Source organism: Aulonocara stuartgranti, assembly GCF_965226115.1.
Source record: "Aulonocara stuartgranti genome assembly, chromosome: 16".
Classification (NCBI taxonomy): Eukaryota; Metazoa; Chordata; class Actinopteri; order Cichliformes; family Cichlidae; genus Aulonocara; species Aulonocara stuartgranti.
In genome coordinates, this window is record NC_138952.1 from 15,599,641 (window position 1) to 15,618,006 (window position 18,366).

An 18,366-nucleotide genomic window follows, 5' to 3' on the forward strand; every position below is an offset into this window, starting at 1 on the left:
GTTGTCTGTCTCTGTGTGTTGGCCCTGCGACAGACTGGCGACCTGTCCAGGGTGTACCCCGCCTCTCGCCCTATAACAGCTGGGATAGGCTCCAGCGACCCTGAAAAGGATAAGTGGACGCGAATGGATGGATGGATGGGATCCTGTCTAGTACTAGCAAGGTGTACCTAATGAAGAGAATGCAAATTGTTAGCTTCTGCTTTTATTCCCCCCCCCCCCCCCCCCCAAAAAAAAAAACAAACCCCCCCCCCCCCAAAAACCCCCCAAATCTATGACACTTATAGATAAAATTAATTCATGTGTATTTTGAGCTAATTAAATATCTGGTCTGGACTGTTCAGGTCAGCTGACCGCCTCCCAGTCTCAGTTAGCAGTTCAAGATGGAAAAGGGGATATCAGTAGAGATAACAGCTCTGTGGACTTCAGCAAGGTATGGTACACAATTTATACAGGTGCAGGCATAGTGTGTGTAGTATATGTGCAAAAGCCTAGAAGGTATATATATTGCTCTATGTATGCTATATACAATACATTTATATAAAAAAATGCCAATTCTTCAAAATATTATACATTTTCATATGTAGACTACTCAACATATAAAGAATAAAAACACGCATTAGTGTGCCAGTAAAATGTTTGCATCATAAATGTATTTAATGCTTGAAATAGTAATTGCAAATAACAATGACAATAAAAATAACAATAAAAAGATACTTCTTGGAAATCCAGTGTGAATATAAGCATATACATAACACTATCAGATATGAGAAAAAGAGTGTGTCATACCAGACTCTGAGCAGACTATTACTTTATTGTGTGTCATTGTTGGCATTTTAATGGAAAGCTCATCTAGTAAGGGATTAGGATTATAACCCTGTTAAGTATATAAAAAAAGACTGTCACCACAGATAATAACCACAACCACACACACCAATGATCGAAATAAAATCCTCACTGAAACCATTTGCATAATGTTTATGAGTTTAGCCTGTTGTCTAGGTCAGTGAATTAACTGCTTCATGTGCTTTGCCAGGAACACTGGGACAGTTATAAAATGCACTGTGCTTTTATAATGGTTGAGATAAACAAACAAAAATCATTCACAGTAGAATTTTTCTTATAAAATAATACACATATGTTTTCCAACTGCAGGTTATAATTTACTTTAAATACAAAGAATAATTATTTCTCTAGTATAAAACTTCTAAAAATTCTCAATATTGCACTATTTTTGAAAGTCAACACATATAGAAATAGGAATTTGTTTGGTATCTGAATGGTTGCAGCACATGCATTACTGTGTATGTTGTGAATATTATTTGTGTTGGCACTAGCAACTGCCCAGTAATACAGAAAAACTAAAAAAAACTAACTAACTAAAAATACAAACTACCAACAACAAAGGATAAAGTGACTGAAAGAGGATTATTTTTATCATCAGGAGCAGGTTTTATATGCTATTAGGCATCTTATTTGCTTGGAAATGAAAAATAACCTAGCCTTATGAGTTATTATGCAACAAATCAAAGTAATATTTGTTTTTTTAACACTGTTTTGTTATATTTCATTCACTCACCTGCAACTAATTTGACTGTTATGTCCTCTGACACATAAATCCTGGGCAATTTCAATGCATTTAGTCTGAATGTCATTTAATATCTTACATTTGGGGCTTATTGTGAAGGTAAGGTGTAAAATGTGGTGCCACTATTTTAAACCATTCTTATTGTGAGACCTGTTTGGATGTTATGCTAACCATGAAGGATATTATTAAGCACTGTTCTTTGTGGCCTTTTTCAGATAGACATTCATTTCATGAAGAAGATCCCACCGGGAGCGGAGGCCTGCAATGTGTTAGTTGGCGAGCTGGAATTCCTGAACAAGCCAGTGGTGGCGTTTGTCCGCCTTTCACCGGCGGTTCTGCTCAACGGACTGGCTGAAGTCCCGATTGCCACAAGGTCACTACAGTATGATGTGCCTAAACTAGGTCAAGATCACAGAAAGAAGTCAGCCACATTTGATTTGACAAATCAAATTAAAATGATGTGATTTTGCCTCTAGGTTTCTATTCATTCTCCTGGGTCCCTTGGGTAGAGGGCCTCAGTATCATGAGATTGGGAGATCTATTGCAACACTGATGACAGATGAGGTAAGAATTCACTAAGGGAGAAATATTACCAAGTTGTCATTCTGAAGGGAGTATTTATTCATTACTGTTTTGAAGAAGTGGGTAGATTGGTGTAAATGTCAGTCAGATGTCATACTCAGACTTTCTGCAGGCACTTTGCATAAATTCACAGCCCAGCAGAACTCACCAAATTTCAAAAGTGATGGAACATTTCTCAGCGTGAAGTACAGCTCAGAGCTTTAATGACATGCTCTTGGTGATTACTCAGCCCCTGTGCTCTCCTTTTCTGTCTGGATCTTATGCTGTCATCCACCATAACTGTGGAAAAGAGAAAGTCTGAACTTAATTACAAACACACTGTTTGGAATAAGCGTAAATGAGTCAGTTAAATTTAGTTTGTGAAGCACCTGTCAGGTAATCCAAAGGTGAAGCTGCTGTAAACCGTCCCTAAGTGTAAATCCTCTTTTAACAGATATAAAAAGTGATGGCTGTTGTTCAGAGAGTGTTGCATATACACTGCACCACACTGATATAGTGCATATAAACATATGTCTCTGCTTGCAGGTTTTCCATGATGTTGCCTATAAAGCTAAAGATCGAAATGATATAATTGCTGGTATCGATGAATTCCTTGATCAAGTGACAGTCCTGCCTCCTGGGGAATGGGACCCGTCTATACGGATAGAGCCACCAAAAAATGTACCTTCTCAGGTCAGTAGGAATTTTATTAATCAGTTGCTGATTTTTTAAATTCAGTCAAATTCAGGAACTCTTTAATATTTGATAAAACTGCGCCTCTGTAGTGAGAACAAGATTATTATTTCCACTGACAATACTTTCTATGCAGATCATTCCAAGAATCCATGCAAAACTGAGCCTTCATTCAATAATTGTTTTATAAGTTACAGGCTCTCGAATTATACAGACTGGATCAAAAAATTTGCCTATATTTTCTATCCTAAGTTCTTAATTACAGGAGAAATTCACATAGAAATTCCAGGGCTGGAAAACATATTCAAGCTCTGTTAAAAACTCCAAGAAAACCAATTTTACACTTGCTTAGAGTTTCTAAATATAAAGACAATATTGTTGTTTTTTCATAGTTGCTTATAGTTTTTAGATTTTCTGAAACAGTCACCATGTGATGGGTCTCTTTTTTAGTCTAAAATTTGACACCAGGCCTATCCTAGTGCCATTAGAAAACTATGGGATTTTAGGTTGGAGAAACTGAAGTCAAATTATTTTTGACTGAATGATCCATTTGGCATTATGGCTCTGTGCTGGGACATCCCCATCCATCCAGGAAGAACAGCTGCAAGATGCCAGCACAGATAGAGAGCAAGCATCAGTGATGACAGATATGACATTGATTAAGCCAGACAGAACAAGAAGGGTTTGCAGATGCACAGCCACTGTGAGCAGGTTAAAGCAGCTTAGATAGTGCGCCATACATGAGATTTATCATTTGAATGTATAGAAGAGTATCACGTAAGGCATGAGCTGATTGTGTGCTGGGATTGCGGCTGAGCTTGACTTTTGACCTGCTTAAACTAATGCTATGCATCATTTGTGCCTTGTTTGTTAAACAGGAGAAAAGAAAGAAAAGTAACATTTCACCAAATGGATTAGTTGAGGGGGAAGAAGAAGAAGAGCACGATGCTCATGGCAGCCCAGAACTGCAGCGTACTGGGAAGTGAGTCACTTTGTGCTGAACATTGGGGGGGTCAAGATCTCTGTCTAAATAAATAAATAGATATGGATAAATTTCCAGATGATTAAACATGCAACCATTTTGCTGGTAATACCTGAAATGAGTAAAGAAAATCAACAGCCTATTTATGCAAGATTATTCATAATTTTATTGGGGGGGTTATATTGGTTGGGTCTGATTATTTCCAGGGGGGGTCATAACCCCCCAACCCCCCCTGGAAATTACGCCCCTGTGAGTCACCCAGGAAGTTTTTTTTGTTTTTTTTTCTCAAAGGGAACCGTGATCACCAGGAAGTTAAGATGTTCACTAAGCCACCTTATTAAGCATAAATGTGCTGGAGATAATTTAGGATAATTCTACTAAGCGTCTAATGATTCACACTACTTTATTTGGTGTGTTTTCTCCTCATGTGTTGTACACATAAAAGGAGTTTGAGGTTGAATCAGCTGTGCTTCTACAAAATGTAGACTGTGATGCTAATCGGCTATTCCTGGGGAAACTTGGTCTGCAGTTGCAGTGATAAAGTGGTTTCCATAGAAACATTCTATCTCCAGATCTCAGTTTTTGCAGAGAGACTTTATCCGTCACGGGGAACTATTACACTAAGCCAATAGCTGAGCACTGGGAAGGCAGCGAAAGGAAAACAAGTTAGGGGAAAAAAACTAGCTCATTTAAATTAATAAAACTGTCAAAATGAAAAGCTCAGAATGCTGACGCTAATATTTATTCATTTATTTATCTTCCCAGGTGGTTTGGCGGTCTCATTTTAGACATCAAACGCAAGGCCCCTCACTACCTGTCTGACTACACTGATGCTTGTAGCTTACAGTGTGTCGCCTCTTTCTTATTCCTCTACTGTGCCTGCATGTCCCCTGTCATCACCTTTGGAGGACTTCTGGGCGAGGCAACAGAAGGACGCATAGTAAATCACCTTCCTATAAATGTTCACGCTGTTCTGTAAAGACTAGCTTCACACTGTAGTAGAGTTTCACTAGACAATACTTGTAGTTCAACATCATGAATCCCTTTTCAGCATATATATCCATTAGTAATTTCTTTGTCCTTTCCCATCCCCCAGAGTGCAATTGAGTCACTGTTTGGAGCCTCACTGACTGGAATTGCCTATTCCCTGTTTGCCGGGCAGCCCCTTACCATTCTGGGGAGCACGGGGCCTGTGCTTGTTTTTGAAAAGATATTGTTCAAATTCTGCAAGTATGTTTTTTTTCCTTGACAAATGTCGAATTTTGTTTTGTTACATTGTCTGACTTGAAAATGAATGTATTGGCCATGAATTGATCTCATGGACAAAAAGCATGCAGTTTTATTTTAATATTGATTTTCCTCTAATTCGCAATATTTCAAAGACAACTGTTCTTGTTAATCTCAACATAGGGAGTATGGCTTGTCCTATCTGTCACTGAGGACCTGTATCGGCCTGTGGACAGCTTTCCTCTGTATTCTGCTGGTGGCCACAGATGCCAGTTCCCTCGTTTGCTACATCACACGTTTTACAGAGGAAGCCTTTGCCTCACTCATCTGCATCATTTTCATCTACGAGGCCTTGGAGAAACTCGTCCACCTGGGGAAACACTATCCCTTTAATAAGAACAACAACCTGGACAAACTCACCTTGTACTCGTAAGTGGACATTAATTCTCATAGCATGGGCTGTTTAGAGTAATGCAGGAATAATTTTGACCATTTCTTAGCCATACAGTAAATCCATGATGACGGATTATTAACTTACCCAGATGCTCATGTGCTACCACAGATGTTCATGCGTTGAGCCTTCTGACCCCACCAATGGCACCCTGAAGTACTGGGAGATGAACAACATCACTGCTTCAGAAATCTATTGGGAAGCACTGGAGGTCAAGGTATTACTGAACCACTAAAAAGTATTAAAAAACAAAACAAAACCAAAAAGCAAAGCATGAACAAATCTGTTAGTTATGGTAGTTTTATATGCATATAAGACATATTTAAATACTGATTTACATGGGGACAAGTTTGAAAAGCATTTATTTAGTTTTTCCACCTTAAAGTGACATCCTTTTCCAGATGGGAGAGATAGAGCAGATTAAGGGCATGTGTGTTGGATTATATTGGATTACTCAAACTGCACTGCAAATCACTGTAAAAGCACATTTTGAAAGTTTTTTGTAGACATGGGAGTTCATAAACCCTGTAACGAATAGTTGTGCCTTGTTCTCTGCAGGGCTGTATTGAAAATCGTGGGGAGTTTGTGGGCAGTGCCTGTGGACCTCAAGGACCCTACGTTCCTGACGTTCTCTTCTGGTGTGTCATTCTCTTCTTTTCCACGGTCTTCATGTCAGCTTTCCTCAAGGAGTTCAAGTTCAGGAACTACTTTCCCACCAAGGTACTGTCCACAGTCTGTTATCAATTGTGATAGTGTGTCAAGATTATGACTGAATCATCAAGAGAAAGGTACTAGTTGTCACTAACTTAGCATGTCTTTACTTTTGTTGCACAATGCAGTGGCACACTCTAGTGGTCATACTTAAGTATAGCATGATTAAAAGGCAGTAGTGACTCAATTGATTGGTTTCTATTAATTAGTATTAATGAAACCCATACATTTATGGATTGTTTTAAGTTTTTTTTTTTTTTTTTTTAACAAACACCCCTCTATTTTTTTGGTTTGTTTTATTTAGGTCAGGTCCGTTATCAGTGACTTTGCTGTTTTCATCACTATCCTAACCATGGTCTTGGTTGACTATGCCTTAGGGGTCCCATCTCCAAAACTGAAAGTTCCCAGTGTGTTTAAGGTGAGCCAGAGCATACAATAAATTGTTCAGTTCAACCTTCAAAATGAAAGATTAAATATACACAAGTCTATCTCAAAACAGCACACACATACCCACACACACAACCCCTGTTCTGAAAACGTTTGGACACAGAATAAAACTATTTGCAAATCTCGTAAGCCCCTTATTTAATTAAAAATAGAGAAAAGAAACACATCGATGTGTAAAGTAGGAAGCACATCTCAAAAAAAGTTGCAGCGGGGGTGACAAAAGGGTTCAAGCGGTACTAAAGCAAAACGACTTGAAAAACAAAGAAAAAAAAAAAGCAATGTAGTCAGGCAGAGTTCACCATTCTCCAACATGTTTCCCAACTTAAAATGTCAACATCTACATAACACCATGAAAAGACTCCAGGAATCTTGAAAAATCATGTCAAGGCTGAAAATCATTATTGTCTTAGGAAAACATGGACCTTGCATCCTGCAGACTAAAGAGGAGAGGGACCATCCAGCTTATTATCAGTGCTCATTTCCAAAAGCCTGCATTTCTGATACTGGTACAGGGGAGCATTGGCACCTATGGAACTGGCAGCTTCCACCTGTGGAAAAGCACCATCAGTGGTGAAAAGTGTATACAGGTTTTGTAGCAACATATGTTCCTATCTAGAGGACATCTTTTTCAGGGAGGACATATCTCAGCAAAACAGTGCTAAAGTGCATACTGCGGGTATTACAACAGCATTGCTTCACAGTAGATGAGTCTGGGTGCTGAACTGGCCTGTTTGCAATCCAGACCCTTCACCATATGAAAACATTCGGAGCATGTAAACAAATGAAACAAACAAATAATGAAGCAAAAACATGACAAAGAAGACCCAGGACTGATCTAGTCTGACCTAGCTCTACATCAGACTAGAATGGGGGAACAGTCATTTACCATAAAGTTCAGCAGCTGGTCTCCTCAGTTCCCAGATGTTTACTGATGTTAAAAGAAGAGGGGATCCTACACACTGATAAACATGGTCATGTCTCAAGTTCAGAATGACCTAATATTTGCTTAGTTTAAACACTAGATATGTTTTTAATCTTCTATTGTGAATGAAATGTGGGTTTATGAGATTTGAAAATTATTCTGTTCTCTTTTTATTTACATTTTACACTACATCCCAACTTTTTCAGAACTGGGTTTGCATATGTTGCTGCCCTTACTGGCCAGAAGAAGATACCCATCTATGGTGACTTTAAGGGATGGGGGAATGCACATCCCAATACACAGTGAATACACAATTTAAATACACGAGGACAGAGAATGGAGATTATGACTCCCCATCACTTGCTATGAGAATTCCTTTAAAATTACTCTTGACATGCTATTTTAATGTAATCACCTAACCAAACGCAATATTTTCTCATTAGCCAACAAGAGATGATAGAGGTTGGTTCATCACCCCATTGGGGCCTAACCCCTGGTGGACAGCAGTCATAACGGTGGTGCCAGCTATGCTTTGTACCATCCTTATCTTCATGGACCAGCAGATCACGGCTGTCATAATCAACAGAAAGGAACACAAACTCAAGGTACTTTCCTGCTTTCCTACAGACTGCAAATGAGTTGCATAATATCTTGCTGAACTGCATCAAAACAGCTCAACTTTAACTTTATTAACCGGTATCTCCCCTCTCTAGAAAGGCTGTGGATATCATCTAGATCTGTTCATGGTTGGGGTTATGCTAGGTGTTTGCTCTTTGATGGGGTTGCCATGGTTTGTAGCAGCCACCGTCCTCTCCATCACCCACGTCAACAGCCTGAAACTTGAATCCGAGTGCTCAGCTCCCGGGGAGCAGCCCAAGTTCCTTGGTATCAGAGAGCAGCGCTTTACCGGGCTCATGATCTTTGCTCTTATGGGGTGCTCGGTCTTCATGACATCAGTGCTCAAGGTGAGACGCTCGTTTGAACTCATTCTGCAGTTATGATCACAGTATTATTAAATGTGACTTGAGTTACAAAGATGCTTACTGTTTTATATCGCTATTTTCAACGCCTTAAAGCATTTGAAACATACACAGGTTTTTGTGTTTACACTTAATTTTTCCAAGTATCCCTCAGGAACTGTATGAAATATATTTCTCTATTGTTGATTTTCAGTTCATACCCATGCCTGTGTTGTATGGAGTATTCCTGTATATGGGAGCATCTTCTCTCAGAGGCATTCAGGTAAAAGTTGTTGGAATTTCACAGTAATATGTAATTTATTTGCTGAAATTATGCATGTGAGAAAATAACATGTGTTATTTTTCCTATAGGATAATCTGTGTAGGCTTTACATTCTTGCTTAGCCATCATAGGGGATCGCCTCCATATTGTCTGGCTGCCCAGATAAGAAGAGCTAATTGGTCTCTAGCGTGTTCCCATCTTAAAATGATGGGAGCTCACTAAAATAGTGCTTATTTTCACTATTTTTAACAGTTGCCTTTTTAAACTTCTTTTCAGTGGTCTGACTTATTGTTGCTACACATTCACAGAGAAACTTTTCACTTGCCTTAGTGTTAGACTTTCTGCACAAGCTTGTCAGGAGTCTAGTCTGCTTGGCTTTTGACGCTTAAAAGGCAATTTATTTTTGGTTTATAAAAGCTTAGCTGTTTGACCTAAAAAAAAATAAAGCAGTGTTATATCTATAGGTTGTTCATTATAAACTTATACTGCACATCTAAACCTTACTCTGATTTTCTAAGTATAGGCTTTATAAACAGCTGATGCTCTCAGAAGCTCTCAAGAAGATTTATATAACCTTAAAGCTCCTTTGTGGGAAAGGGGGAAATTGTATGTTTAATCAGGATTAAAACAGCTGTCTATGGCCTCTGGGGTGAGACTCAATCATACCTAAAATGTCTAACTTTAAAACCGAAATCATGAGATTGCATTGTAGACAGAGAGTGATTAATCTTAACCTTCCATGTGTTGTGATTTTATAGTAATAATGCTCACATTTGGACTATTTTTAATCAAGAAGTAAATAAGTATAGTAAATAAGAATAATTACCTTTCCTTTGCAGTTTTATGACCGTCTCAGATTGTTCGGTATGCCAGCCAAGCACCAGCCCGATTTCATCTACCTACGACATGTACCCCTGAGGAAGGTGCACCTCTTCACCATCATCCAGCTCAGCTGTTTGGTTCTTCTGTGGACCATCAAGACATCCAGGGCTGCTATTGTGTTTCCTATGATGGTCAGTAAACAGCGCATTTTCCTCACACTCAAATATATTGGTTGGGGCTACAACCTTTAGGAAAACCAGAAGGGAAAAAGAGCGTGTGAAAGCATTGATGCACATGGTCGAAAATGATCTGTGATGATGTATCTGATATCCCTGTGTTGGTGTTGTTCCTGCACCATCATCATGAAACTGGTTTTCAGTTACAGTGTTGAAAAATTGAGGAAGAAAAAAATGCATTTGTTTATATAAACCTCTCTCCTGGAACAAGTGTTCCAAGTGTTTTCTTTATTAATTTATCCAATATGACAAATATACAGCAAATTTAAGTCACTCATGTCGGTTTGCTTGTAATAGCTTTCAATAGCATTGGCTAACCTCTTGGCTAATGCTATTAAAAGCCCAGACAGGGACTGGTCAGTTTCATTGTTGATTCTGGACCAACACTGTTATGATGACGTAGGAACACCAATACAAGGATATCAGATCATACATAAAAAATGCTGTATATGTTAAGTTTCTTACATACTTTGCTTCATATTAAAATAAATAGATCTAGCTCCTCAGCACAGTGTCCTTCGTTATTAAAATGGTTCCTTGAGTCATCTGTTTGTTCTTCTGTGGCACTTCTGTAGGTGTTGGCTTTGGTGTTTATCAGGAAACTGATGGACTGTATCTTCACCAAGAGAGAGCTAAGCTGGTTGGATGACCTCATGCCAGAAAGCAAGAAGAAGAAACTAGAGGATGCTGAAGAGGTGTTTTTTCCCTTCCTTCCTAAACAAATGGCAATGTACTAATATTTTGTTGCTATTTACATGGCTTTAAAATGAGTTGCTTTCATTTATTAAACCTTCAGGAGGACGAGGAGCAGAGTATATTGGCAGAAGATGACGGAGTAGAGCAAGTGCCATTAGAAGGGTATAAGTAAGTTTTAGGGGCAGCATTTAAATGCTTTTGTAAATGTTGATATTCATATGGACTATATAAGTCAATTTGTGTGTTGTATTTTTTAGAGGAATACCCATCATCAACATCACAGATGAAATGTCCAAAGGTTCTTTTGGAAATACTTGGAATGCCAGTGGTTGAGATACTTCAAAAAGAAAACAATATGGTAAGAATATTTGCATTGCATATTTGCAACATTTTCATACTTGTAAATCCAGTGCAGGAACTAGTTATATATATATATATATATATATATATATATATATATATATATTTGTGTATGTGTGTGGATGCACACACACACACATGTATATATATACATATATATATATATATATATATATATATATATGTATATATATATATGCTACAATTATTATTTTAGCATGATGCCATGATACGTTACATTGTATATGCCACATAGATGTTGGCACTCACGACAGTTTTCATGCAATTACACGTAGAAGAATATTTCTATACATGGCACAGTTTAGATGCTCAAAAGGAACAGGATGAAGTTTAGACTTAATGCTATGATCCCACCTACCCTTTATAGTGACAGTGATGGCAATACTTTTTATTGTGAATTTTTATTCCAAATTCAAAAATAGAATAATGTATGTTTCAGGATTTTAAGATTTAATACAGTAATTTTGCAAAATATGTTCTCAGGCTTAAAAAAATCTAACAAAAAAAAATTCTCACTCTAATATTTTATTGGACTGCCTTTCACTCTGGCATTGTTTCGATAAGCTCATGCAATTTTACAACATTTATTTCTGTCCAGAGTTGCATTAATTTCTCGCCAAGATCTCATATTGATGATGGAAGTCAGACCGCTGCGTAAAGTCTCCTCTGGCAAATCCCAAATGATTCTCAATGGTGTTAAGGTCTGGACTCTGTGGTGGCCGGTCCATGTGTGAAAATGATGTCTTAAGCTCCCTGAAACACCCTTTCACTCTGGTTGATGAATCCTGGCAGTGTCATCTTAGAATATGCCCAGATAATTAGCTGACCTCACCTAGACCAGATCATAACAATGACCCACAGGCTTTTGTCGTGTACACTAGGCATGATGGGTGCATCACTTTATCCATCTCTCTTTTTACCACATGGCCTTTTTTCATCACTTTTTTATTTCATTCTAGCAAATTGAAGCATTTCTGATGAAGTTTCATGTTAAGTGTTTTTCTTAAGGGTAAATGGGCTGGTTCTTAAATAACATTTGTCTACTCTAATTGAGCACTCTTAGTGCTTTTTATTGCAAGCCCCATTCACCCAATCACACACACATTTATTCTCACACACAGCCAAACTGATGAATGGATTAGGGACAACTCAGGTTTTAGTAACTCTTCCATGCAGACTGGAGGATCCAGGGATCTCACCATGAACCTCTGATTAAAAGTCGGCCCACTCCACGTCCTGAGCCATAAATACCTCTAAGAGCTAAATAGCCACAATCCTTTGAAGTTCCTTTACTTTGCATACTTGTATTTTTCATTAATTTTGTCCAAGGTTAACACAATATCATGGCCTGTTGTGGATGATAGAGGGCGCCAGATGTTGTGAATGACAGCTGATTATTTTGTGACAGAAAAACAAACAAAAAAATGTATATGGATCTGGGGCACCTCGGGGCTTTTTTGCAAAAAGACCATCAAGTTAGAAATTTTTTGAGCCTTACATGATTGTAATATGAGCACACTGTGGGCAAAACTGTCATCGCCAAAGACAGCTGATGTTGGTTAGGTACAGTGTTTTTATTTATTTATTTTGTTCTTGTAGCTCCATGAGACTAGTACCTTTTATTTTATCATATTCAAAAGTCAGAAAGGAAATAGGTGAATGACATCACTAACATTCAGATGGATAAATAACACCATGAGTCAGAGAAAAGGAATATACAAAATCACTTTAGGTAAGCCGTCGATTTAAAGATGGTTATGTTTACATATTTACTACTTTTACACATTTTTATATCTTTTCTCTTTGGATTCTGATAGTTACACCGCTCTCAGCTTTTCTCCACAACTACAAATAAAAGCTGGAGAAGATGGAAGTCAGTGTGGACAGCATTACGAGTCTTTGTCATTGTTCCGTCTGTGTTTTCAAACAAATCTACATTGTGTGTTTCATATCATCAATCCTTCAAGTTTAGTTTTGCAGATCTCTGTAAGTAAAAAACTGCTTTATCTGATGTATCCCGGTTATTATGAACTAATAGAACCTGCTATCTAATTTTCTCTTGTTGTTAACATCTAACCCTATATACTGTTTGGATTTATTGAATGTAAACCACAGAAGCATACATTTCTGCTGTTTTTGGAATGGGACCATTTTGAATTTTACGTAATGATTTTAATTCTGTGGAACCAAAAGCAATAGCTCTTTGTACCAAAATGGTAATAATTTGTATGAGAAAATATTTAGCTATATTTATATTGTCATTTATTTTATGGTATTTATTTTATATTTGTTTTGTGTTTGCTACAAAATACATGGTAGTCTAACAAAGACGTGTGTGTGTGTGTGCATATTGTTTTTATTGTAAATGTAAACTATACTCAAAGTATCCTGTGTTTAATGGTTGTATAAAGTTATGAATCATGAATTTTAAAGGCATCTAGCCATCTACTGTTGCATTTCAATGAAGAATTGAGGGTTACTCGATTTTTAAAATCAAATAATAGTTTTATGTATAACTTGTCAGTGTGCTACACTAAATAAATTTCTATAAGCATTCTTGTTTATCTTGTCAAAGTCAAACTTACGCTCAAATGAAAATTTTTAAGGAAGTCAACAATTCTGTTTCTCTGTTTATCATTTTTGATTTAGCAAAACTTGATGCACTAAACACTGAATAACTGCAAAAGCTTTGAGTGAATTTTAGAATTTGAAATTTTGAGAACATTCATAGCATTTTATAATAAGGTCGGTGACTAGAGTTTTCATTTTTCTAGATTTAAATAATTATTTAATTTAATTTTTGAATAAAATTTTATCTGTAATTAGAATGTAATTATATTTACCTACAACTATGGTAGATACACTAGAATTTAAATACCCTAGCAACCACAAATAAACCAGCAGTCTGACATCCAACTGCTCTATTGGGGTGATTTAGTACCATGAGGTCTTTAAGATAAAATGGGACTTGATCATTAAAGACCTTGTATGTCATGATAAGGATTTTAAATTTAAATTTGATTCTGGATTTAACAATGAGCCAATCAAGAGAAGCCAATATGGAAAAAATATGCTCACTCTTTCTTCTAATCCCTGGAAGTCTTACATTGCATGTAGCTCATTTTGGCTGAACCTAGTCAGGCCTCATGAGCTAAGACTCAACCACAAGATGCTTGCTGAGCCTCTCCCCAATCTAGGTGAGGTAACTTGGTCTCTTGTTGACTTTTCCATAAAGGTTTTGTAAATTGCACCTAGTCTGGCTGTTCACCTAGGACCAACTTCCTTGGGAGATACCAGGGGCAAAGATGTCCCAGATTTATATATGCATGCATATAGTGGGTTGTACTTGTTGTATTTGTGGGCATATGCTAATATATTCTTGTGATGACTAATATTGTTATATATATCCTATATATCCTCCTGAGGACCAGTCTATTCATTTATGTCCTTTGTAATGGATTTATTTGGTCTGTGCCTTCTGACTTATTTGAGCTACCCTAGTAAGTCCTGATGTATTAAATACAGGGCATCCTGGGCGGCAGCACGGTGGCACGGTGGTTAGCACTGTTGCCGCACAGCAAGAAGGTCCTGAGTTCAATTCCACCATCAGGCCGGGGTCTTTCTGTGTGGACTTTGCATGTTCTCCCCGTGTTTGCGTGGTTCTCTCCGGGTACTCCGGCTTCCTCCCACCGTCCAAAGACATGCAGCTTGTGGGGATAGGTTAATTGGATAATCCAAATTGCCACTAGGTGTGAATGTGCGAGTGAATGTGAGTGTGAATGGTTGTCTGTCCCTATGTGTTGGCCCTGCGACAGACTGGCGACCTGTCCAGGGTGTACCCTGCCTCTCGCCCTATGACAGCTGGGATAGGCTCCAGCGCCCCCCGCGACCCTGAAAAGGATAAGCGGAAGCGAATGGATGGGCATCCTGGGCTTTCCATTGATGTCTCATGTGTTTGGGTGGCCTTCTTCAGAGGAAGGAAATCACCAAAAAAGTTCAATGTCAAAACTCTTTTTCCTCGGTTATAGGATATAGTGTACTAATAAAGCATATTATTAACACGTGAGGCAATATTATGGAATAAAATAAAATGTCTGTTTACATACATATATAAAAATATAAACACATTTACACATATATTGATGTGTACTATACATGTATACAGGCACAAACATACTCGTATATCCATACATACACACACTCAAAACTTACATATATACTATATCTTGATTTAACAAGATGTCAGAGGAGCGATAGATAATATTAGTTTGCTGCACATAATGCTTTCATTCGAAATGCCATTGGCAATTTTACTTATATAACACATTTGATCATTAGTGTTAAACAATGCATTTTATTGTATGCTAACACAACGCTCTTAACAATGAGCTTTACATAGAGATAAAAACGTAAAAACCAGTGTAGGTTATCAAGGATAGGGCAGAGATATCCAGTGTCAGTGATGCTGAAAACATTTGCCCGTTTTTAACCTTGACAAATTTTGGCTCACAAGTAAACTTGAATGGGCTGAGGATTACTGTAATCAACAGATGGTTTGATGTGCTACAGATGACAGCTTAGAGAGGTGGCCTATCCCAAAGCGTGTCAAGCTGCTGGCTCATGCAAATTACTGTTTTGTCTCAGTGCCAGGAGGAACTCAAGAGTGTCGACCCAGTCATTTCTCCCAACGAGGTACTTATGTGATTGACATGATTTTCTTTCATTTAGCATAACCATCCTTGGTGTGCAGTCTGCGCATTGCTTGAAAATCCTCCTCCAGTGAACAGCTGACAGGTGACATATCATCATTTTACCTGGTAAAAAATACCACAGCTTATTTCTCCCTCTGGAGTAACGTGTTCATTGATTTTTCTTCTACCTCCATAAACACAAGGATTAAGGGAAGGTGACAGTGGTGCAAACAATCAAATCACATTTTTTTTAAGCCAGTGACTATATCACTGGACCAAAATGTTATGTCGTGCTTATATATGACTTATTCACTAGTCAGCGAATATTGATTCAAATGACCACACAACTTTTGTTCTGTTCTTGATGGCCAATAATGAGTGTATCTTTTGTCTAAAGCATGATATTTATATATTCTCTGACTTCTAGACCTCATGCTAAGACTTGTTAAACCACCTCATTGGATTCAAGTATTTAGAAAGGGAAGCCATGGATTGTACATATTTCTTTATTGAAAACTAAATGTATTTTTTTTCTGAATAATAAGAAAAAAGCATTAGACTATTGACAGATGTAATTAATAAACTTGAAGTTTAAACCAATAATGTGATTTTAAAAATGAAGGAAAAAAAACTGAATAAATCATGTCATGAATGCTTGATCAGACATCTGACACATATCTGACACATTTAAAAATTTCCTTTAGCAATTTAAGGCCAACCGGGCTTCTTGTGAGGGCATTTAATATCTTACCAAGAAAAAAGTCTAGTACAGACTGCAAAACATATAATGGCACAGAGTCAGTGAGAATAGTTGCATTAATTTGGGAAATGGCAAAAGCTGGATCTCTTCAATCTCTTCTCCCTCGGCCAGTCTTCAGCCAGGACACAAACTCCTTGGCTGCCTGGTCTTGCAGGTAGGAACTCACATCGCTGGTGTAAGTGCCGTCTGCATGGCGTCTCCTGTGTGAAGAAGTCACAATAGCTGCATATGTAACTGTGGTGCAACAGACCAAAAAAAACCAAATCCACATGGGTACATTGAACATGACTTGGAATCATTTTGATTTAGGTTAAAATCACAAACGGAAACAAGAGAAGCAATCAACAGAATGAATGCAGTTATATTTAGACTTTAGACTGTCTTTTACAAATTTAAAGGCACAAACTTACAAATTTGTGTCTTTAAAAAAACAAAAACCCCCAAAAAACTGTGACACTCACCCATTCCTCTTTGAGTTCTTCAGCCACTGGACAAAGTCTTGTGCTCTTCTTGTCTCCAGGTATTTGCTGTAGTCGTTGGAAAATGTTCCCTCTGAATGTCTCTTCATGTTTTGGATCTCAATGGGTTCGTTGAGGATGGAGTTTTCAGTCAATAGCCTAAAAAAGTGATGCATTATGAAAGTGAACAGAGCTAATGTACGCTCACCATTGCAATAGCCTGGAGTCCCCTGCTTCTTACAAGTTAACTCTTTATTCTTTATTCTGCATCATTCTTCTCATCTGTCCATGACTATTCATATATACTTCATACTTCTCAGAAATCTGGAGTTATATCAATCAATCAATCAATCAATCAATCAATCAATCAATCAATCAATCAATCAATCAATCAATCAATCAATCAATCAATCAATCGATTGATAGAACGATAGATCAATAGATCGATAGATCAGTAGATCAGTAGATATAGGTATATAATAACAATATAACATTGTTTAGCATTAAATTCAAGCAAAAAACATTAATTTATAATTATTTATTATTAATTAATAAGTGTGCTAATCAAATTTTGATTTAAATTACACTTTATAAATTACACGGGCTATCAACACTGTGGATCATTTTTTTCATTTTGCCAACAGCTGCTCCATTAATGCAGCACATGAGACTAATAGTAATACTACTACTACTACTACTAATGTCTGAGGCAGTGTAAAATGACTGAAAGTTGGTCTTACATAGAGTGTCGGTCTGTGTCCTGGTCAGGAACCTGCCAGCTGCTTTGAATGATGATGAAGAGCAGGAGTCCGGCTAAAGAATGAGCACTATTCATTGTTTGAGCCTCTGAAAAAATACAAAAAGAAATTTATGGAAAAAGTGACGTTAAAAATCCATTCAATAAAATTTAACAAGATATTCTACATTTAGATTGCTGCAAAAACATCTCACCTGTGGTTCTTTCTGCTGAGCGTTTGAGAGAGGGATGGCAGTTTTCTCTTCTTCTCTCTGGCTTCTTAAGCTGTTTCATGGTCCCCTCTTGATCTGCTCAGCGTTTATATAGGGGAGCTGAGGAGCACTCTCCCAGGTGACTTCACCGTCACAGAAACCTTAGCATATCACCTGTTACTTTCAATCCATTAGTCTGCTTCCGCCTTGTTCCCCTGAATATATTTGACTTTGGGTTTTTAAAAAATAACAGCTGGGTGGTGAAATCTGTTGCTTTATTTAGTCCAAAACAAACATGACCTCTACCCTGACAAATAAATCCATGCCCATGTATGTGTTTGATTGAATCCAACAGCTGGCCATTTTGGATATATAATGTTTCCTATTATTCTTTTATATTTTTCACAATTTATATAATTTGTATAATAAAACCTAATTCAAAGCACACATTAATGTTATATATTGTTAGTACTGGGTGTTTTTATTTTAAAATTAATTTGCATGTTTGAACAGTAAGGAGATCAGTAATAATCTTTTGGCCTATTAAAAGAAC

The 18,366-nt window shown here is 37.4% G+C and overlaps 2 protein-coding genes across 2 annotated transcripts in view; one reads left to right on the plus strand and one right to left on the minus strand.

The window, feature by feature from the left end:
- Positions 1-13,504, plus strand: part of slc4a10b (solute carrier family 4 member 10b) — a 32,078-nt gene extending 18,574 nt beyond the window's left edge. The window contains exons 8-26 of the mRNA XM_082508463.1: positions 342-430; positions 1,801-1,958; positions 2,062-2,149; positions 2,693-2,839; positions 3,718-3,821; positions 4,587-4,761; positions 4,918-5,051; positions 5,232-5,477; positions 5,611-5,716; positions 6,058-6,219; positions 6,515-6,628; positions 8,023-8,184; positions 8,293-8,544; positions 8,753-8,821; positions 9,661-9,834; positions 10,455-10,574; positions 10,676-10,743; positions 10,833-10,933; positions 12,774-13,504. Of these exons, the coding sequence (XP_082364589.1) occupies positions 342-430; positions 1,801-1,958; positions 2,062-2,149; positions 2,693-2,839; positions 3,718-3,821; positions 4,587-4,761; positions 4,918-5,051; positions 5,232-5,477; positions 5,611-5,716; positions 6,058-6,219; positions 6,515-6,628; positions 8,023-8,184; positions 8,293-8,544; positions 8,753-8,821; positions 9,661-9,834; positions 10,455-10,574; positions 10,676-10,743; positions 10,833-10,908 (2,444 nt within the window). The 3' untranslated portion in view covers positions 10,909-10,933; positions 12,774-13,504. The remainder of the gene's footprint in view (positions 1-341; positions 431-1,800; positions 1,959-2,061; positions 2,150-2,692; positions 2,840-3,717; positions 3,822-4,586; positions 4,762-4,917; positions 5,052-5,231; positions 5,478-5,610; positions 5,717-6,057; positions 6,220-6,514; positions 6,629-8,022; positions 8,185-8,292; positions 8,545-8,752; positions 8,822-9,660; positions 9,835-10,454; positions 10,575-10,675; positions 10,744-10,832; positions 10,934-12,773) is intronic.
- A 2,695-nt stretch (positions 13,505-16,199) lies between these two features.
- gcgb (glucagon b) lies at positions 16,200-17,932 on the minus strand. The gene is made up of 4 exons (XM_082508932.1): positions 17,817-17,932; positions 17,606-17,711; positions 16,869-17,024; positions 16,200-16,607 (listed from the first exon to the last, which is right to left on the minus strand). The coding sequence occupies exons 1-4, from the start codon at positions 17,893-17,895 to the stop codon at positions 16,496-16,498; spliced, it is 453 nt and encodes a 150-aa protein (XP_082365058.1). The 5' UTR covers positions 17,896-17,932; the 3' UTR covers positions 16,200-16,495.
- Between the last annotated feature and the right edge of the window lie 434 nt (positions 17,933-18,366).

Bases quoted from the DNA above. Each gene is read 5' to 3' on its own strand.
- gcgb (XM_082508932.1), bottom strand. From the start codon at position 17,895: ATGAAACAGCTTAAGAAGCCAGAGAGAAGAAGAGAAAACTGCCATCCC. The intron at 17,025-17,605 runs GTAAGACCAACT...TCACTTTTTTAG, and splicing joins GACACAGACCGACACTCTAT to GCTATTGACTGAAAACTCCA. The intron at 16,608-16,868 runs GTGAGTGTCACA...TTCTTCACACAG, and splicing joins AAGAACTCAAAGAGGAATGG to GAGACGCCATGCAGACGGCA.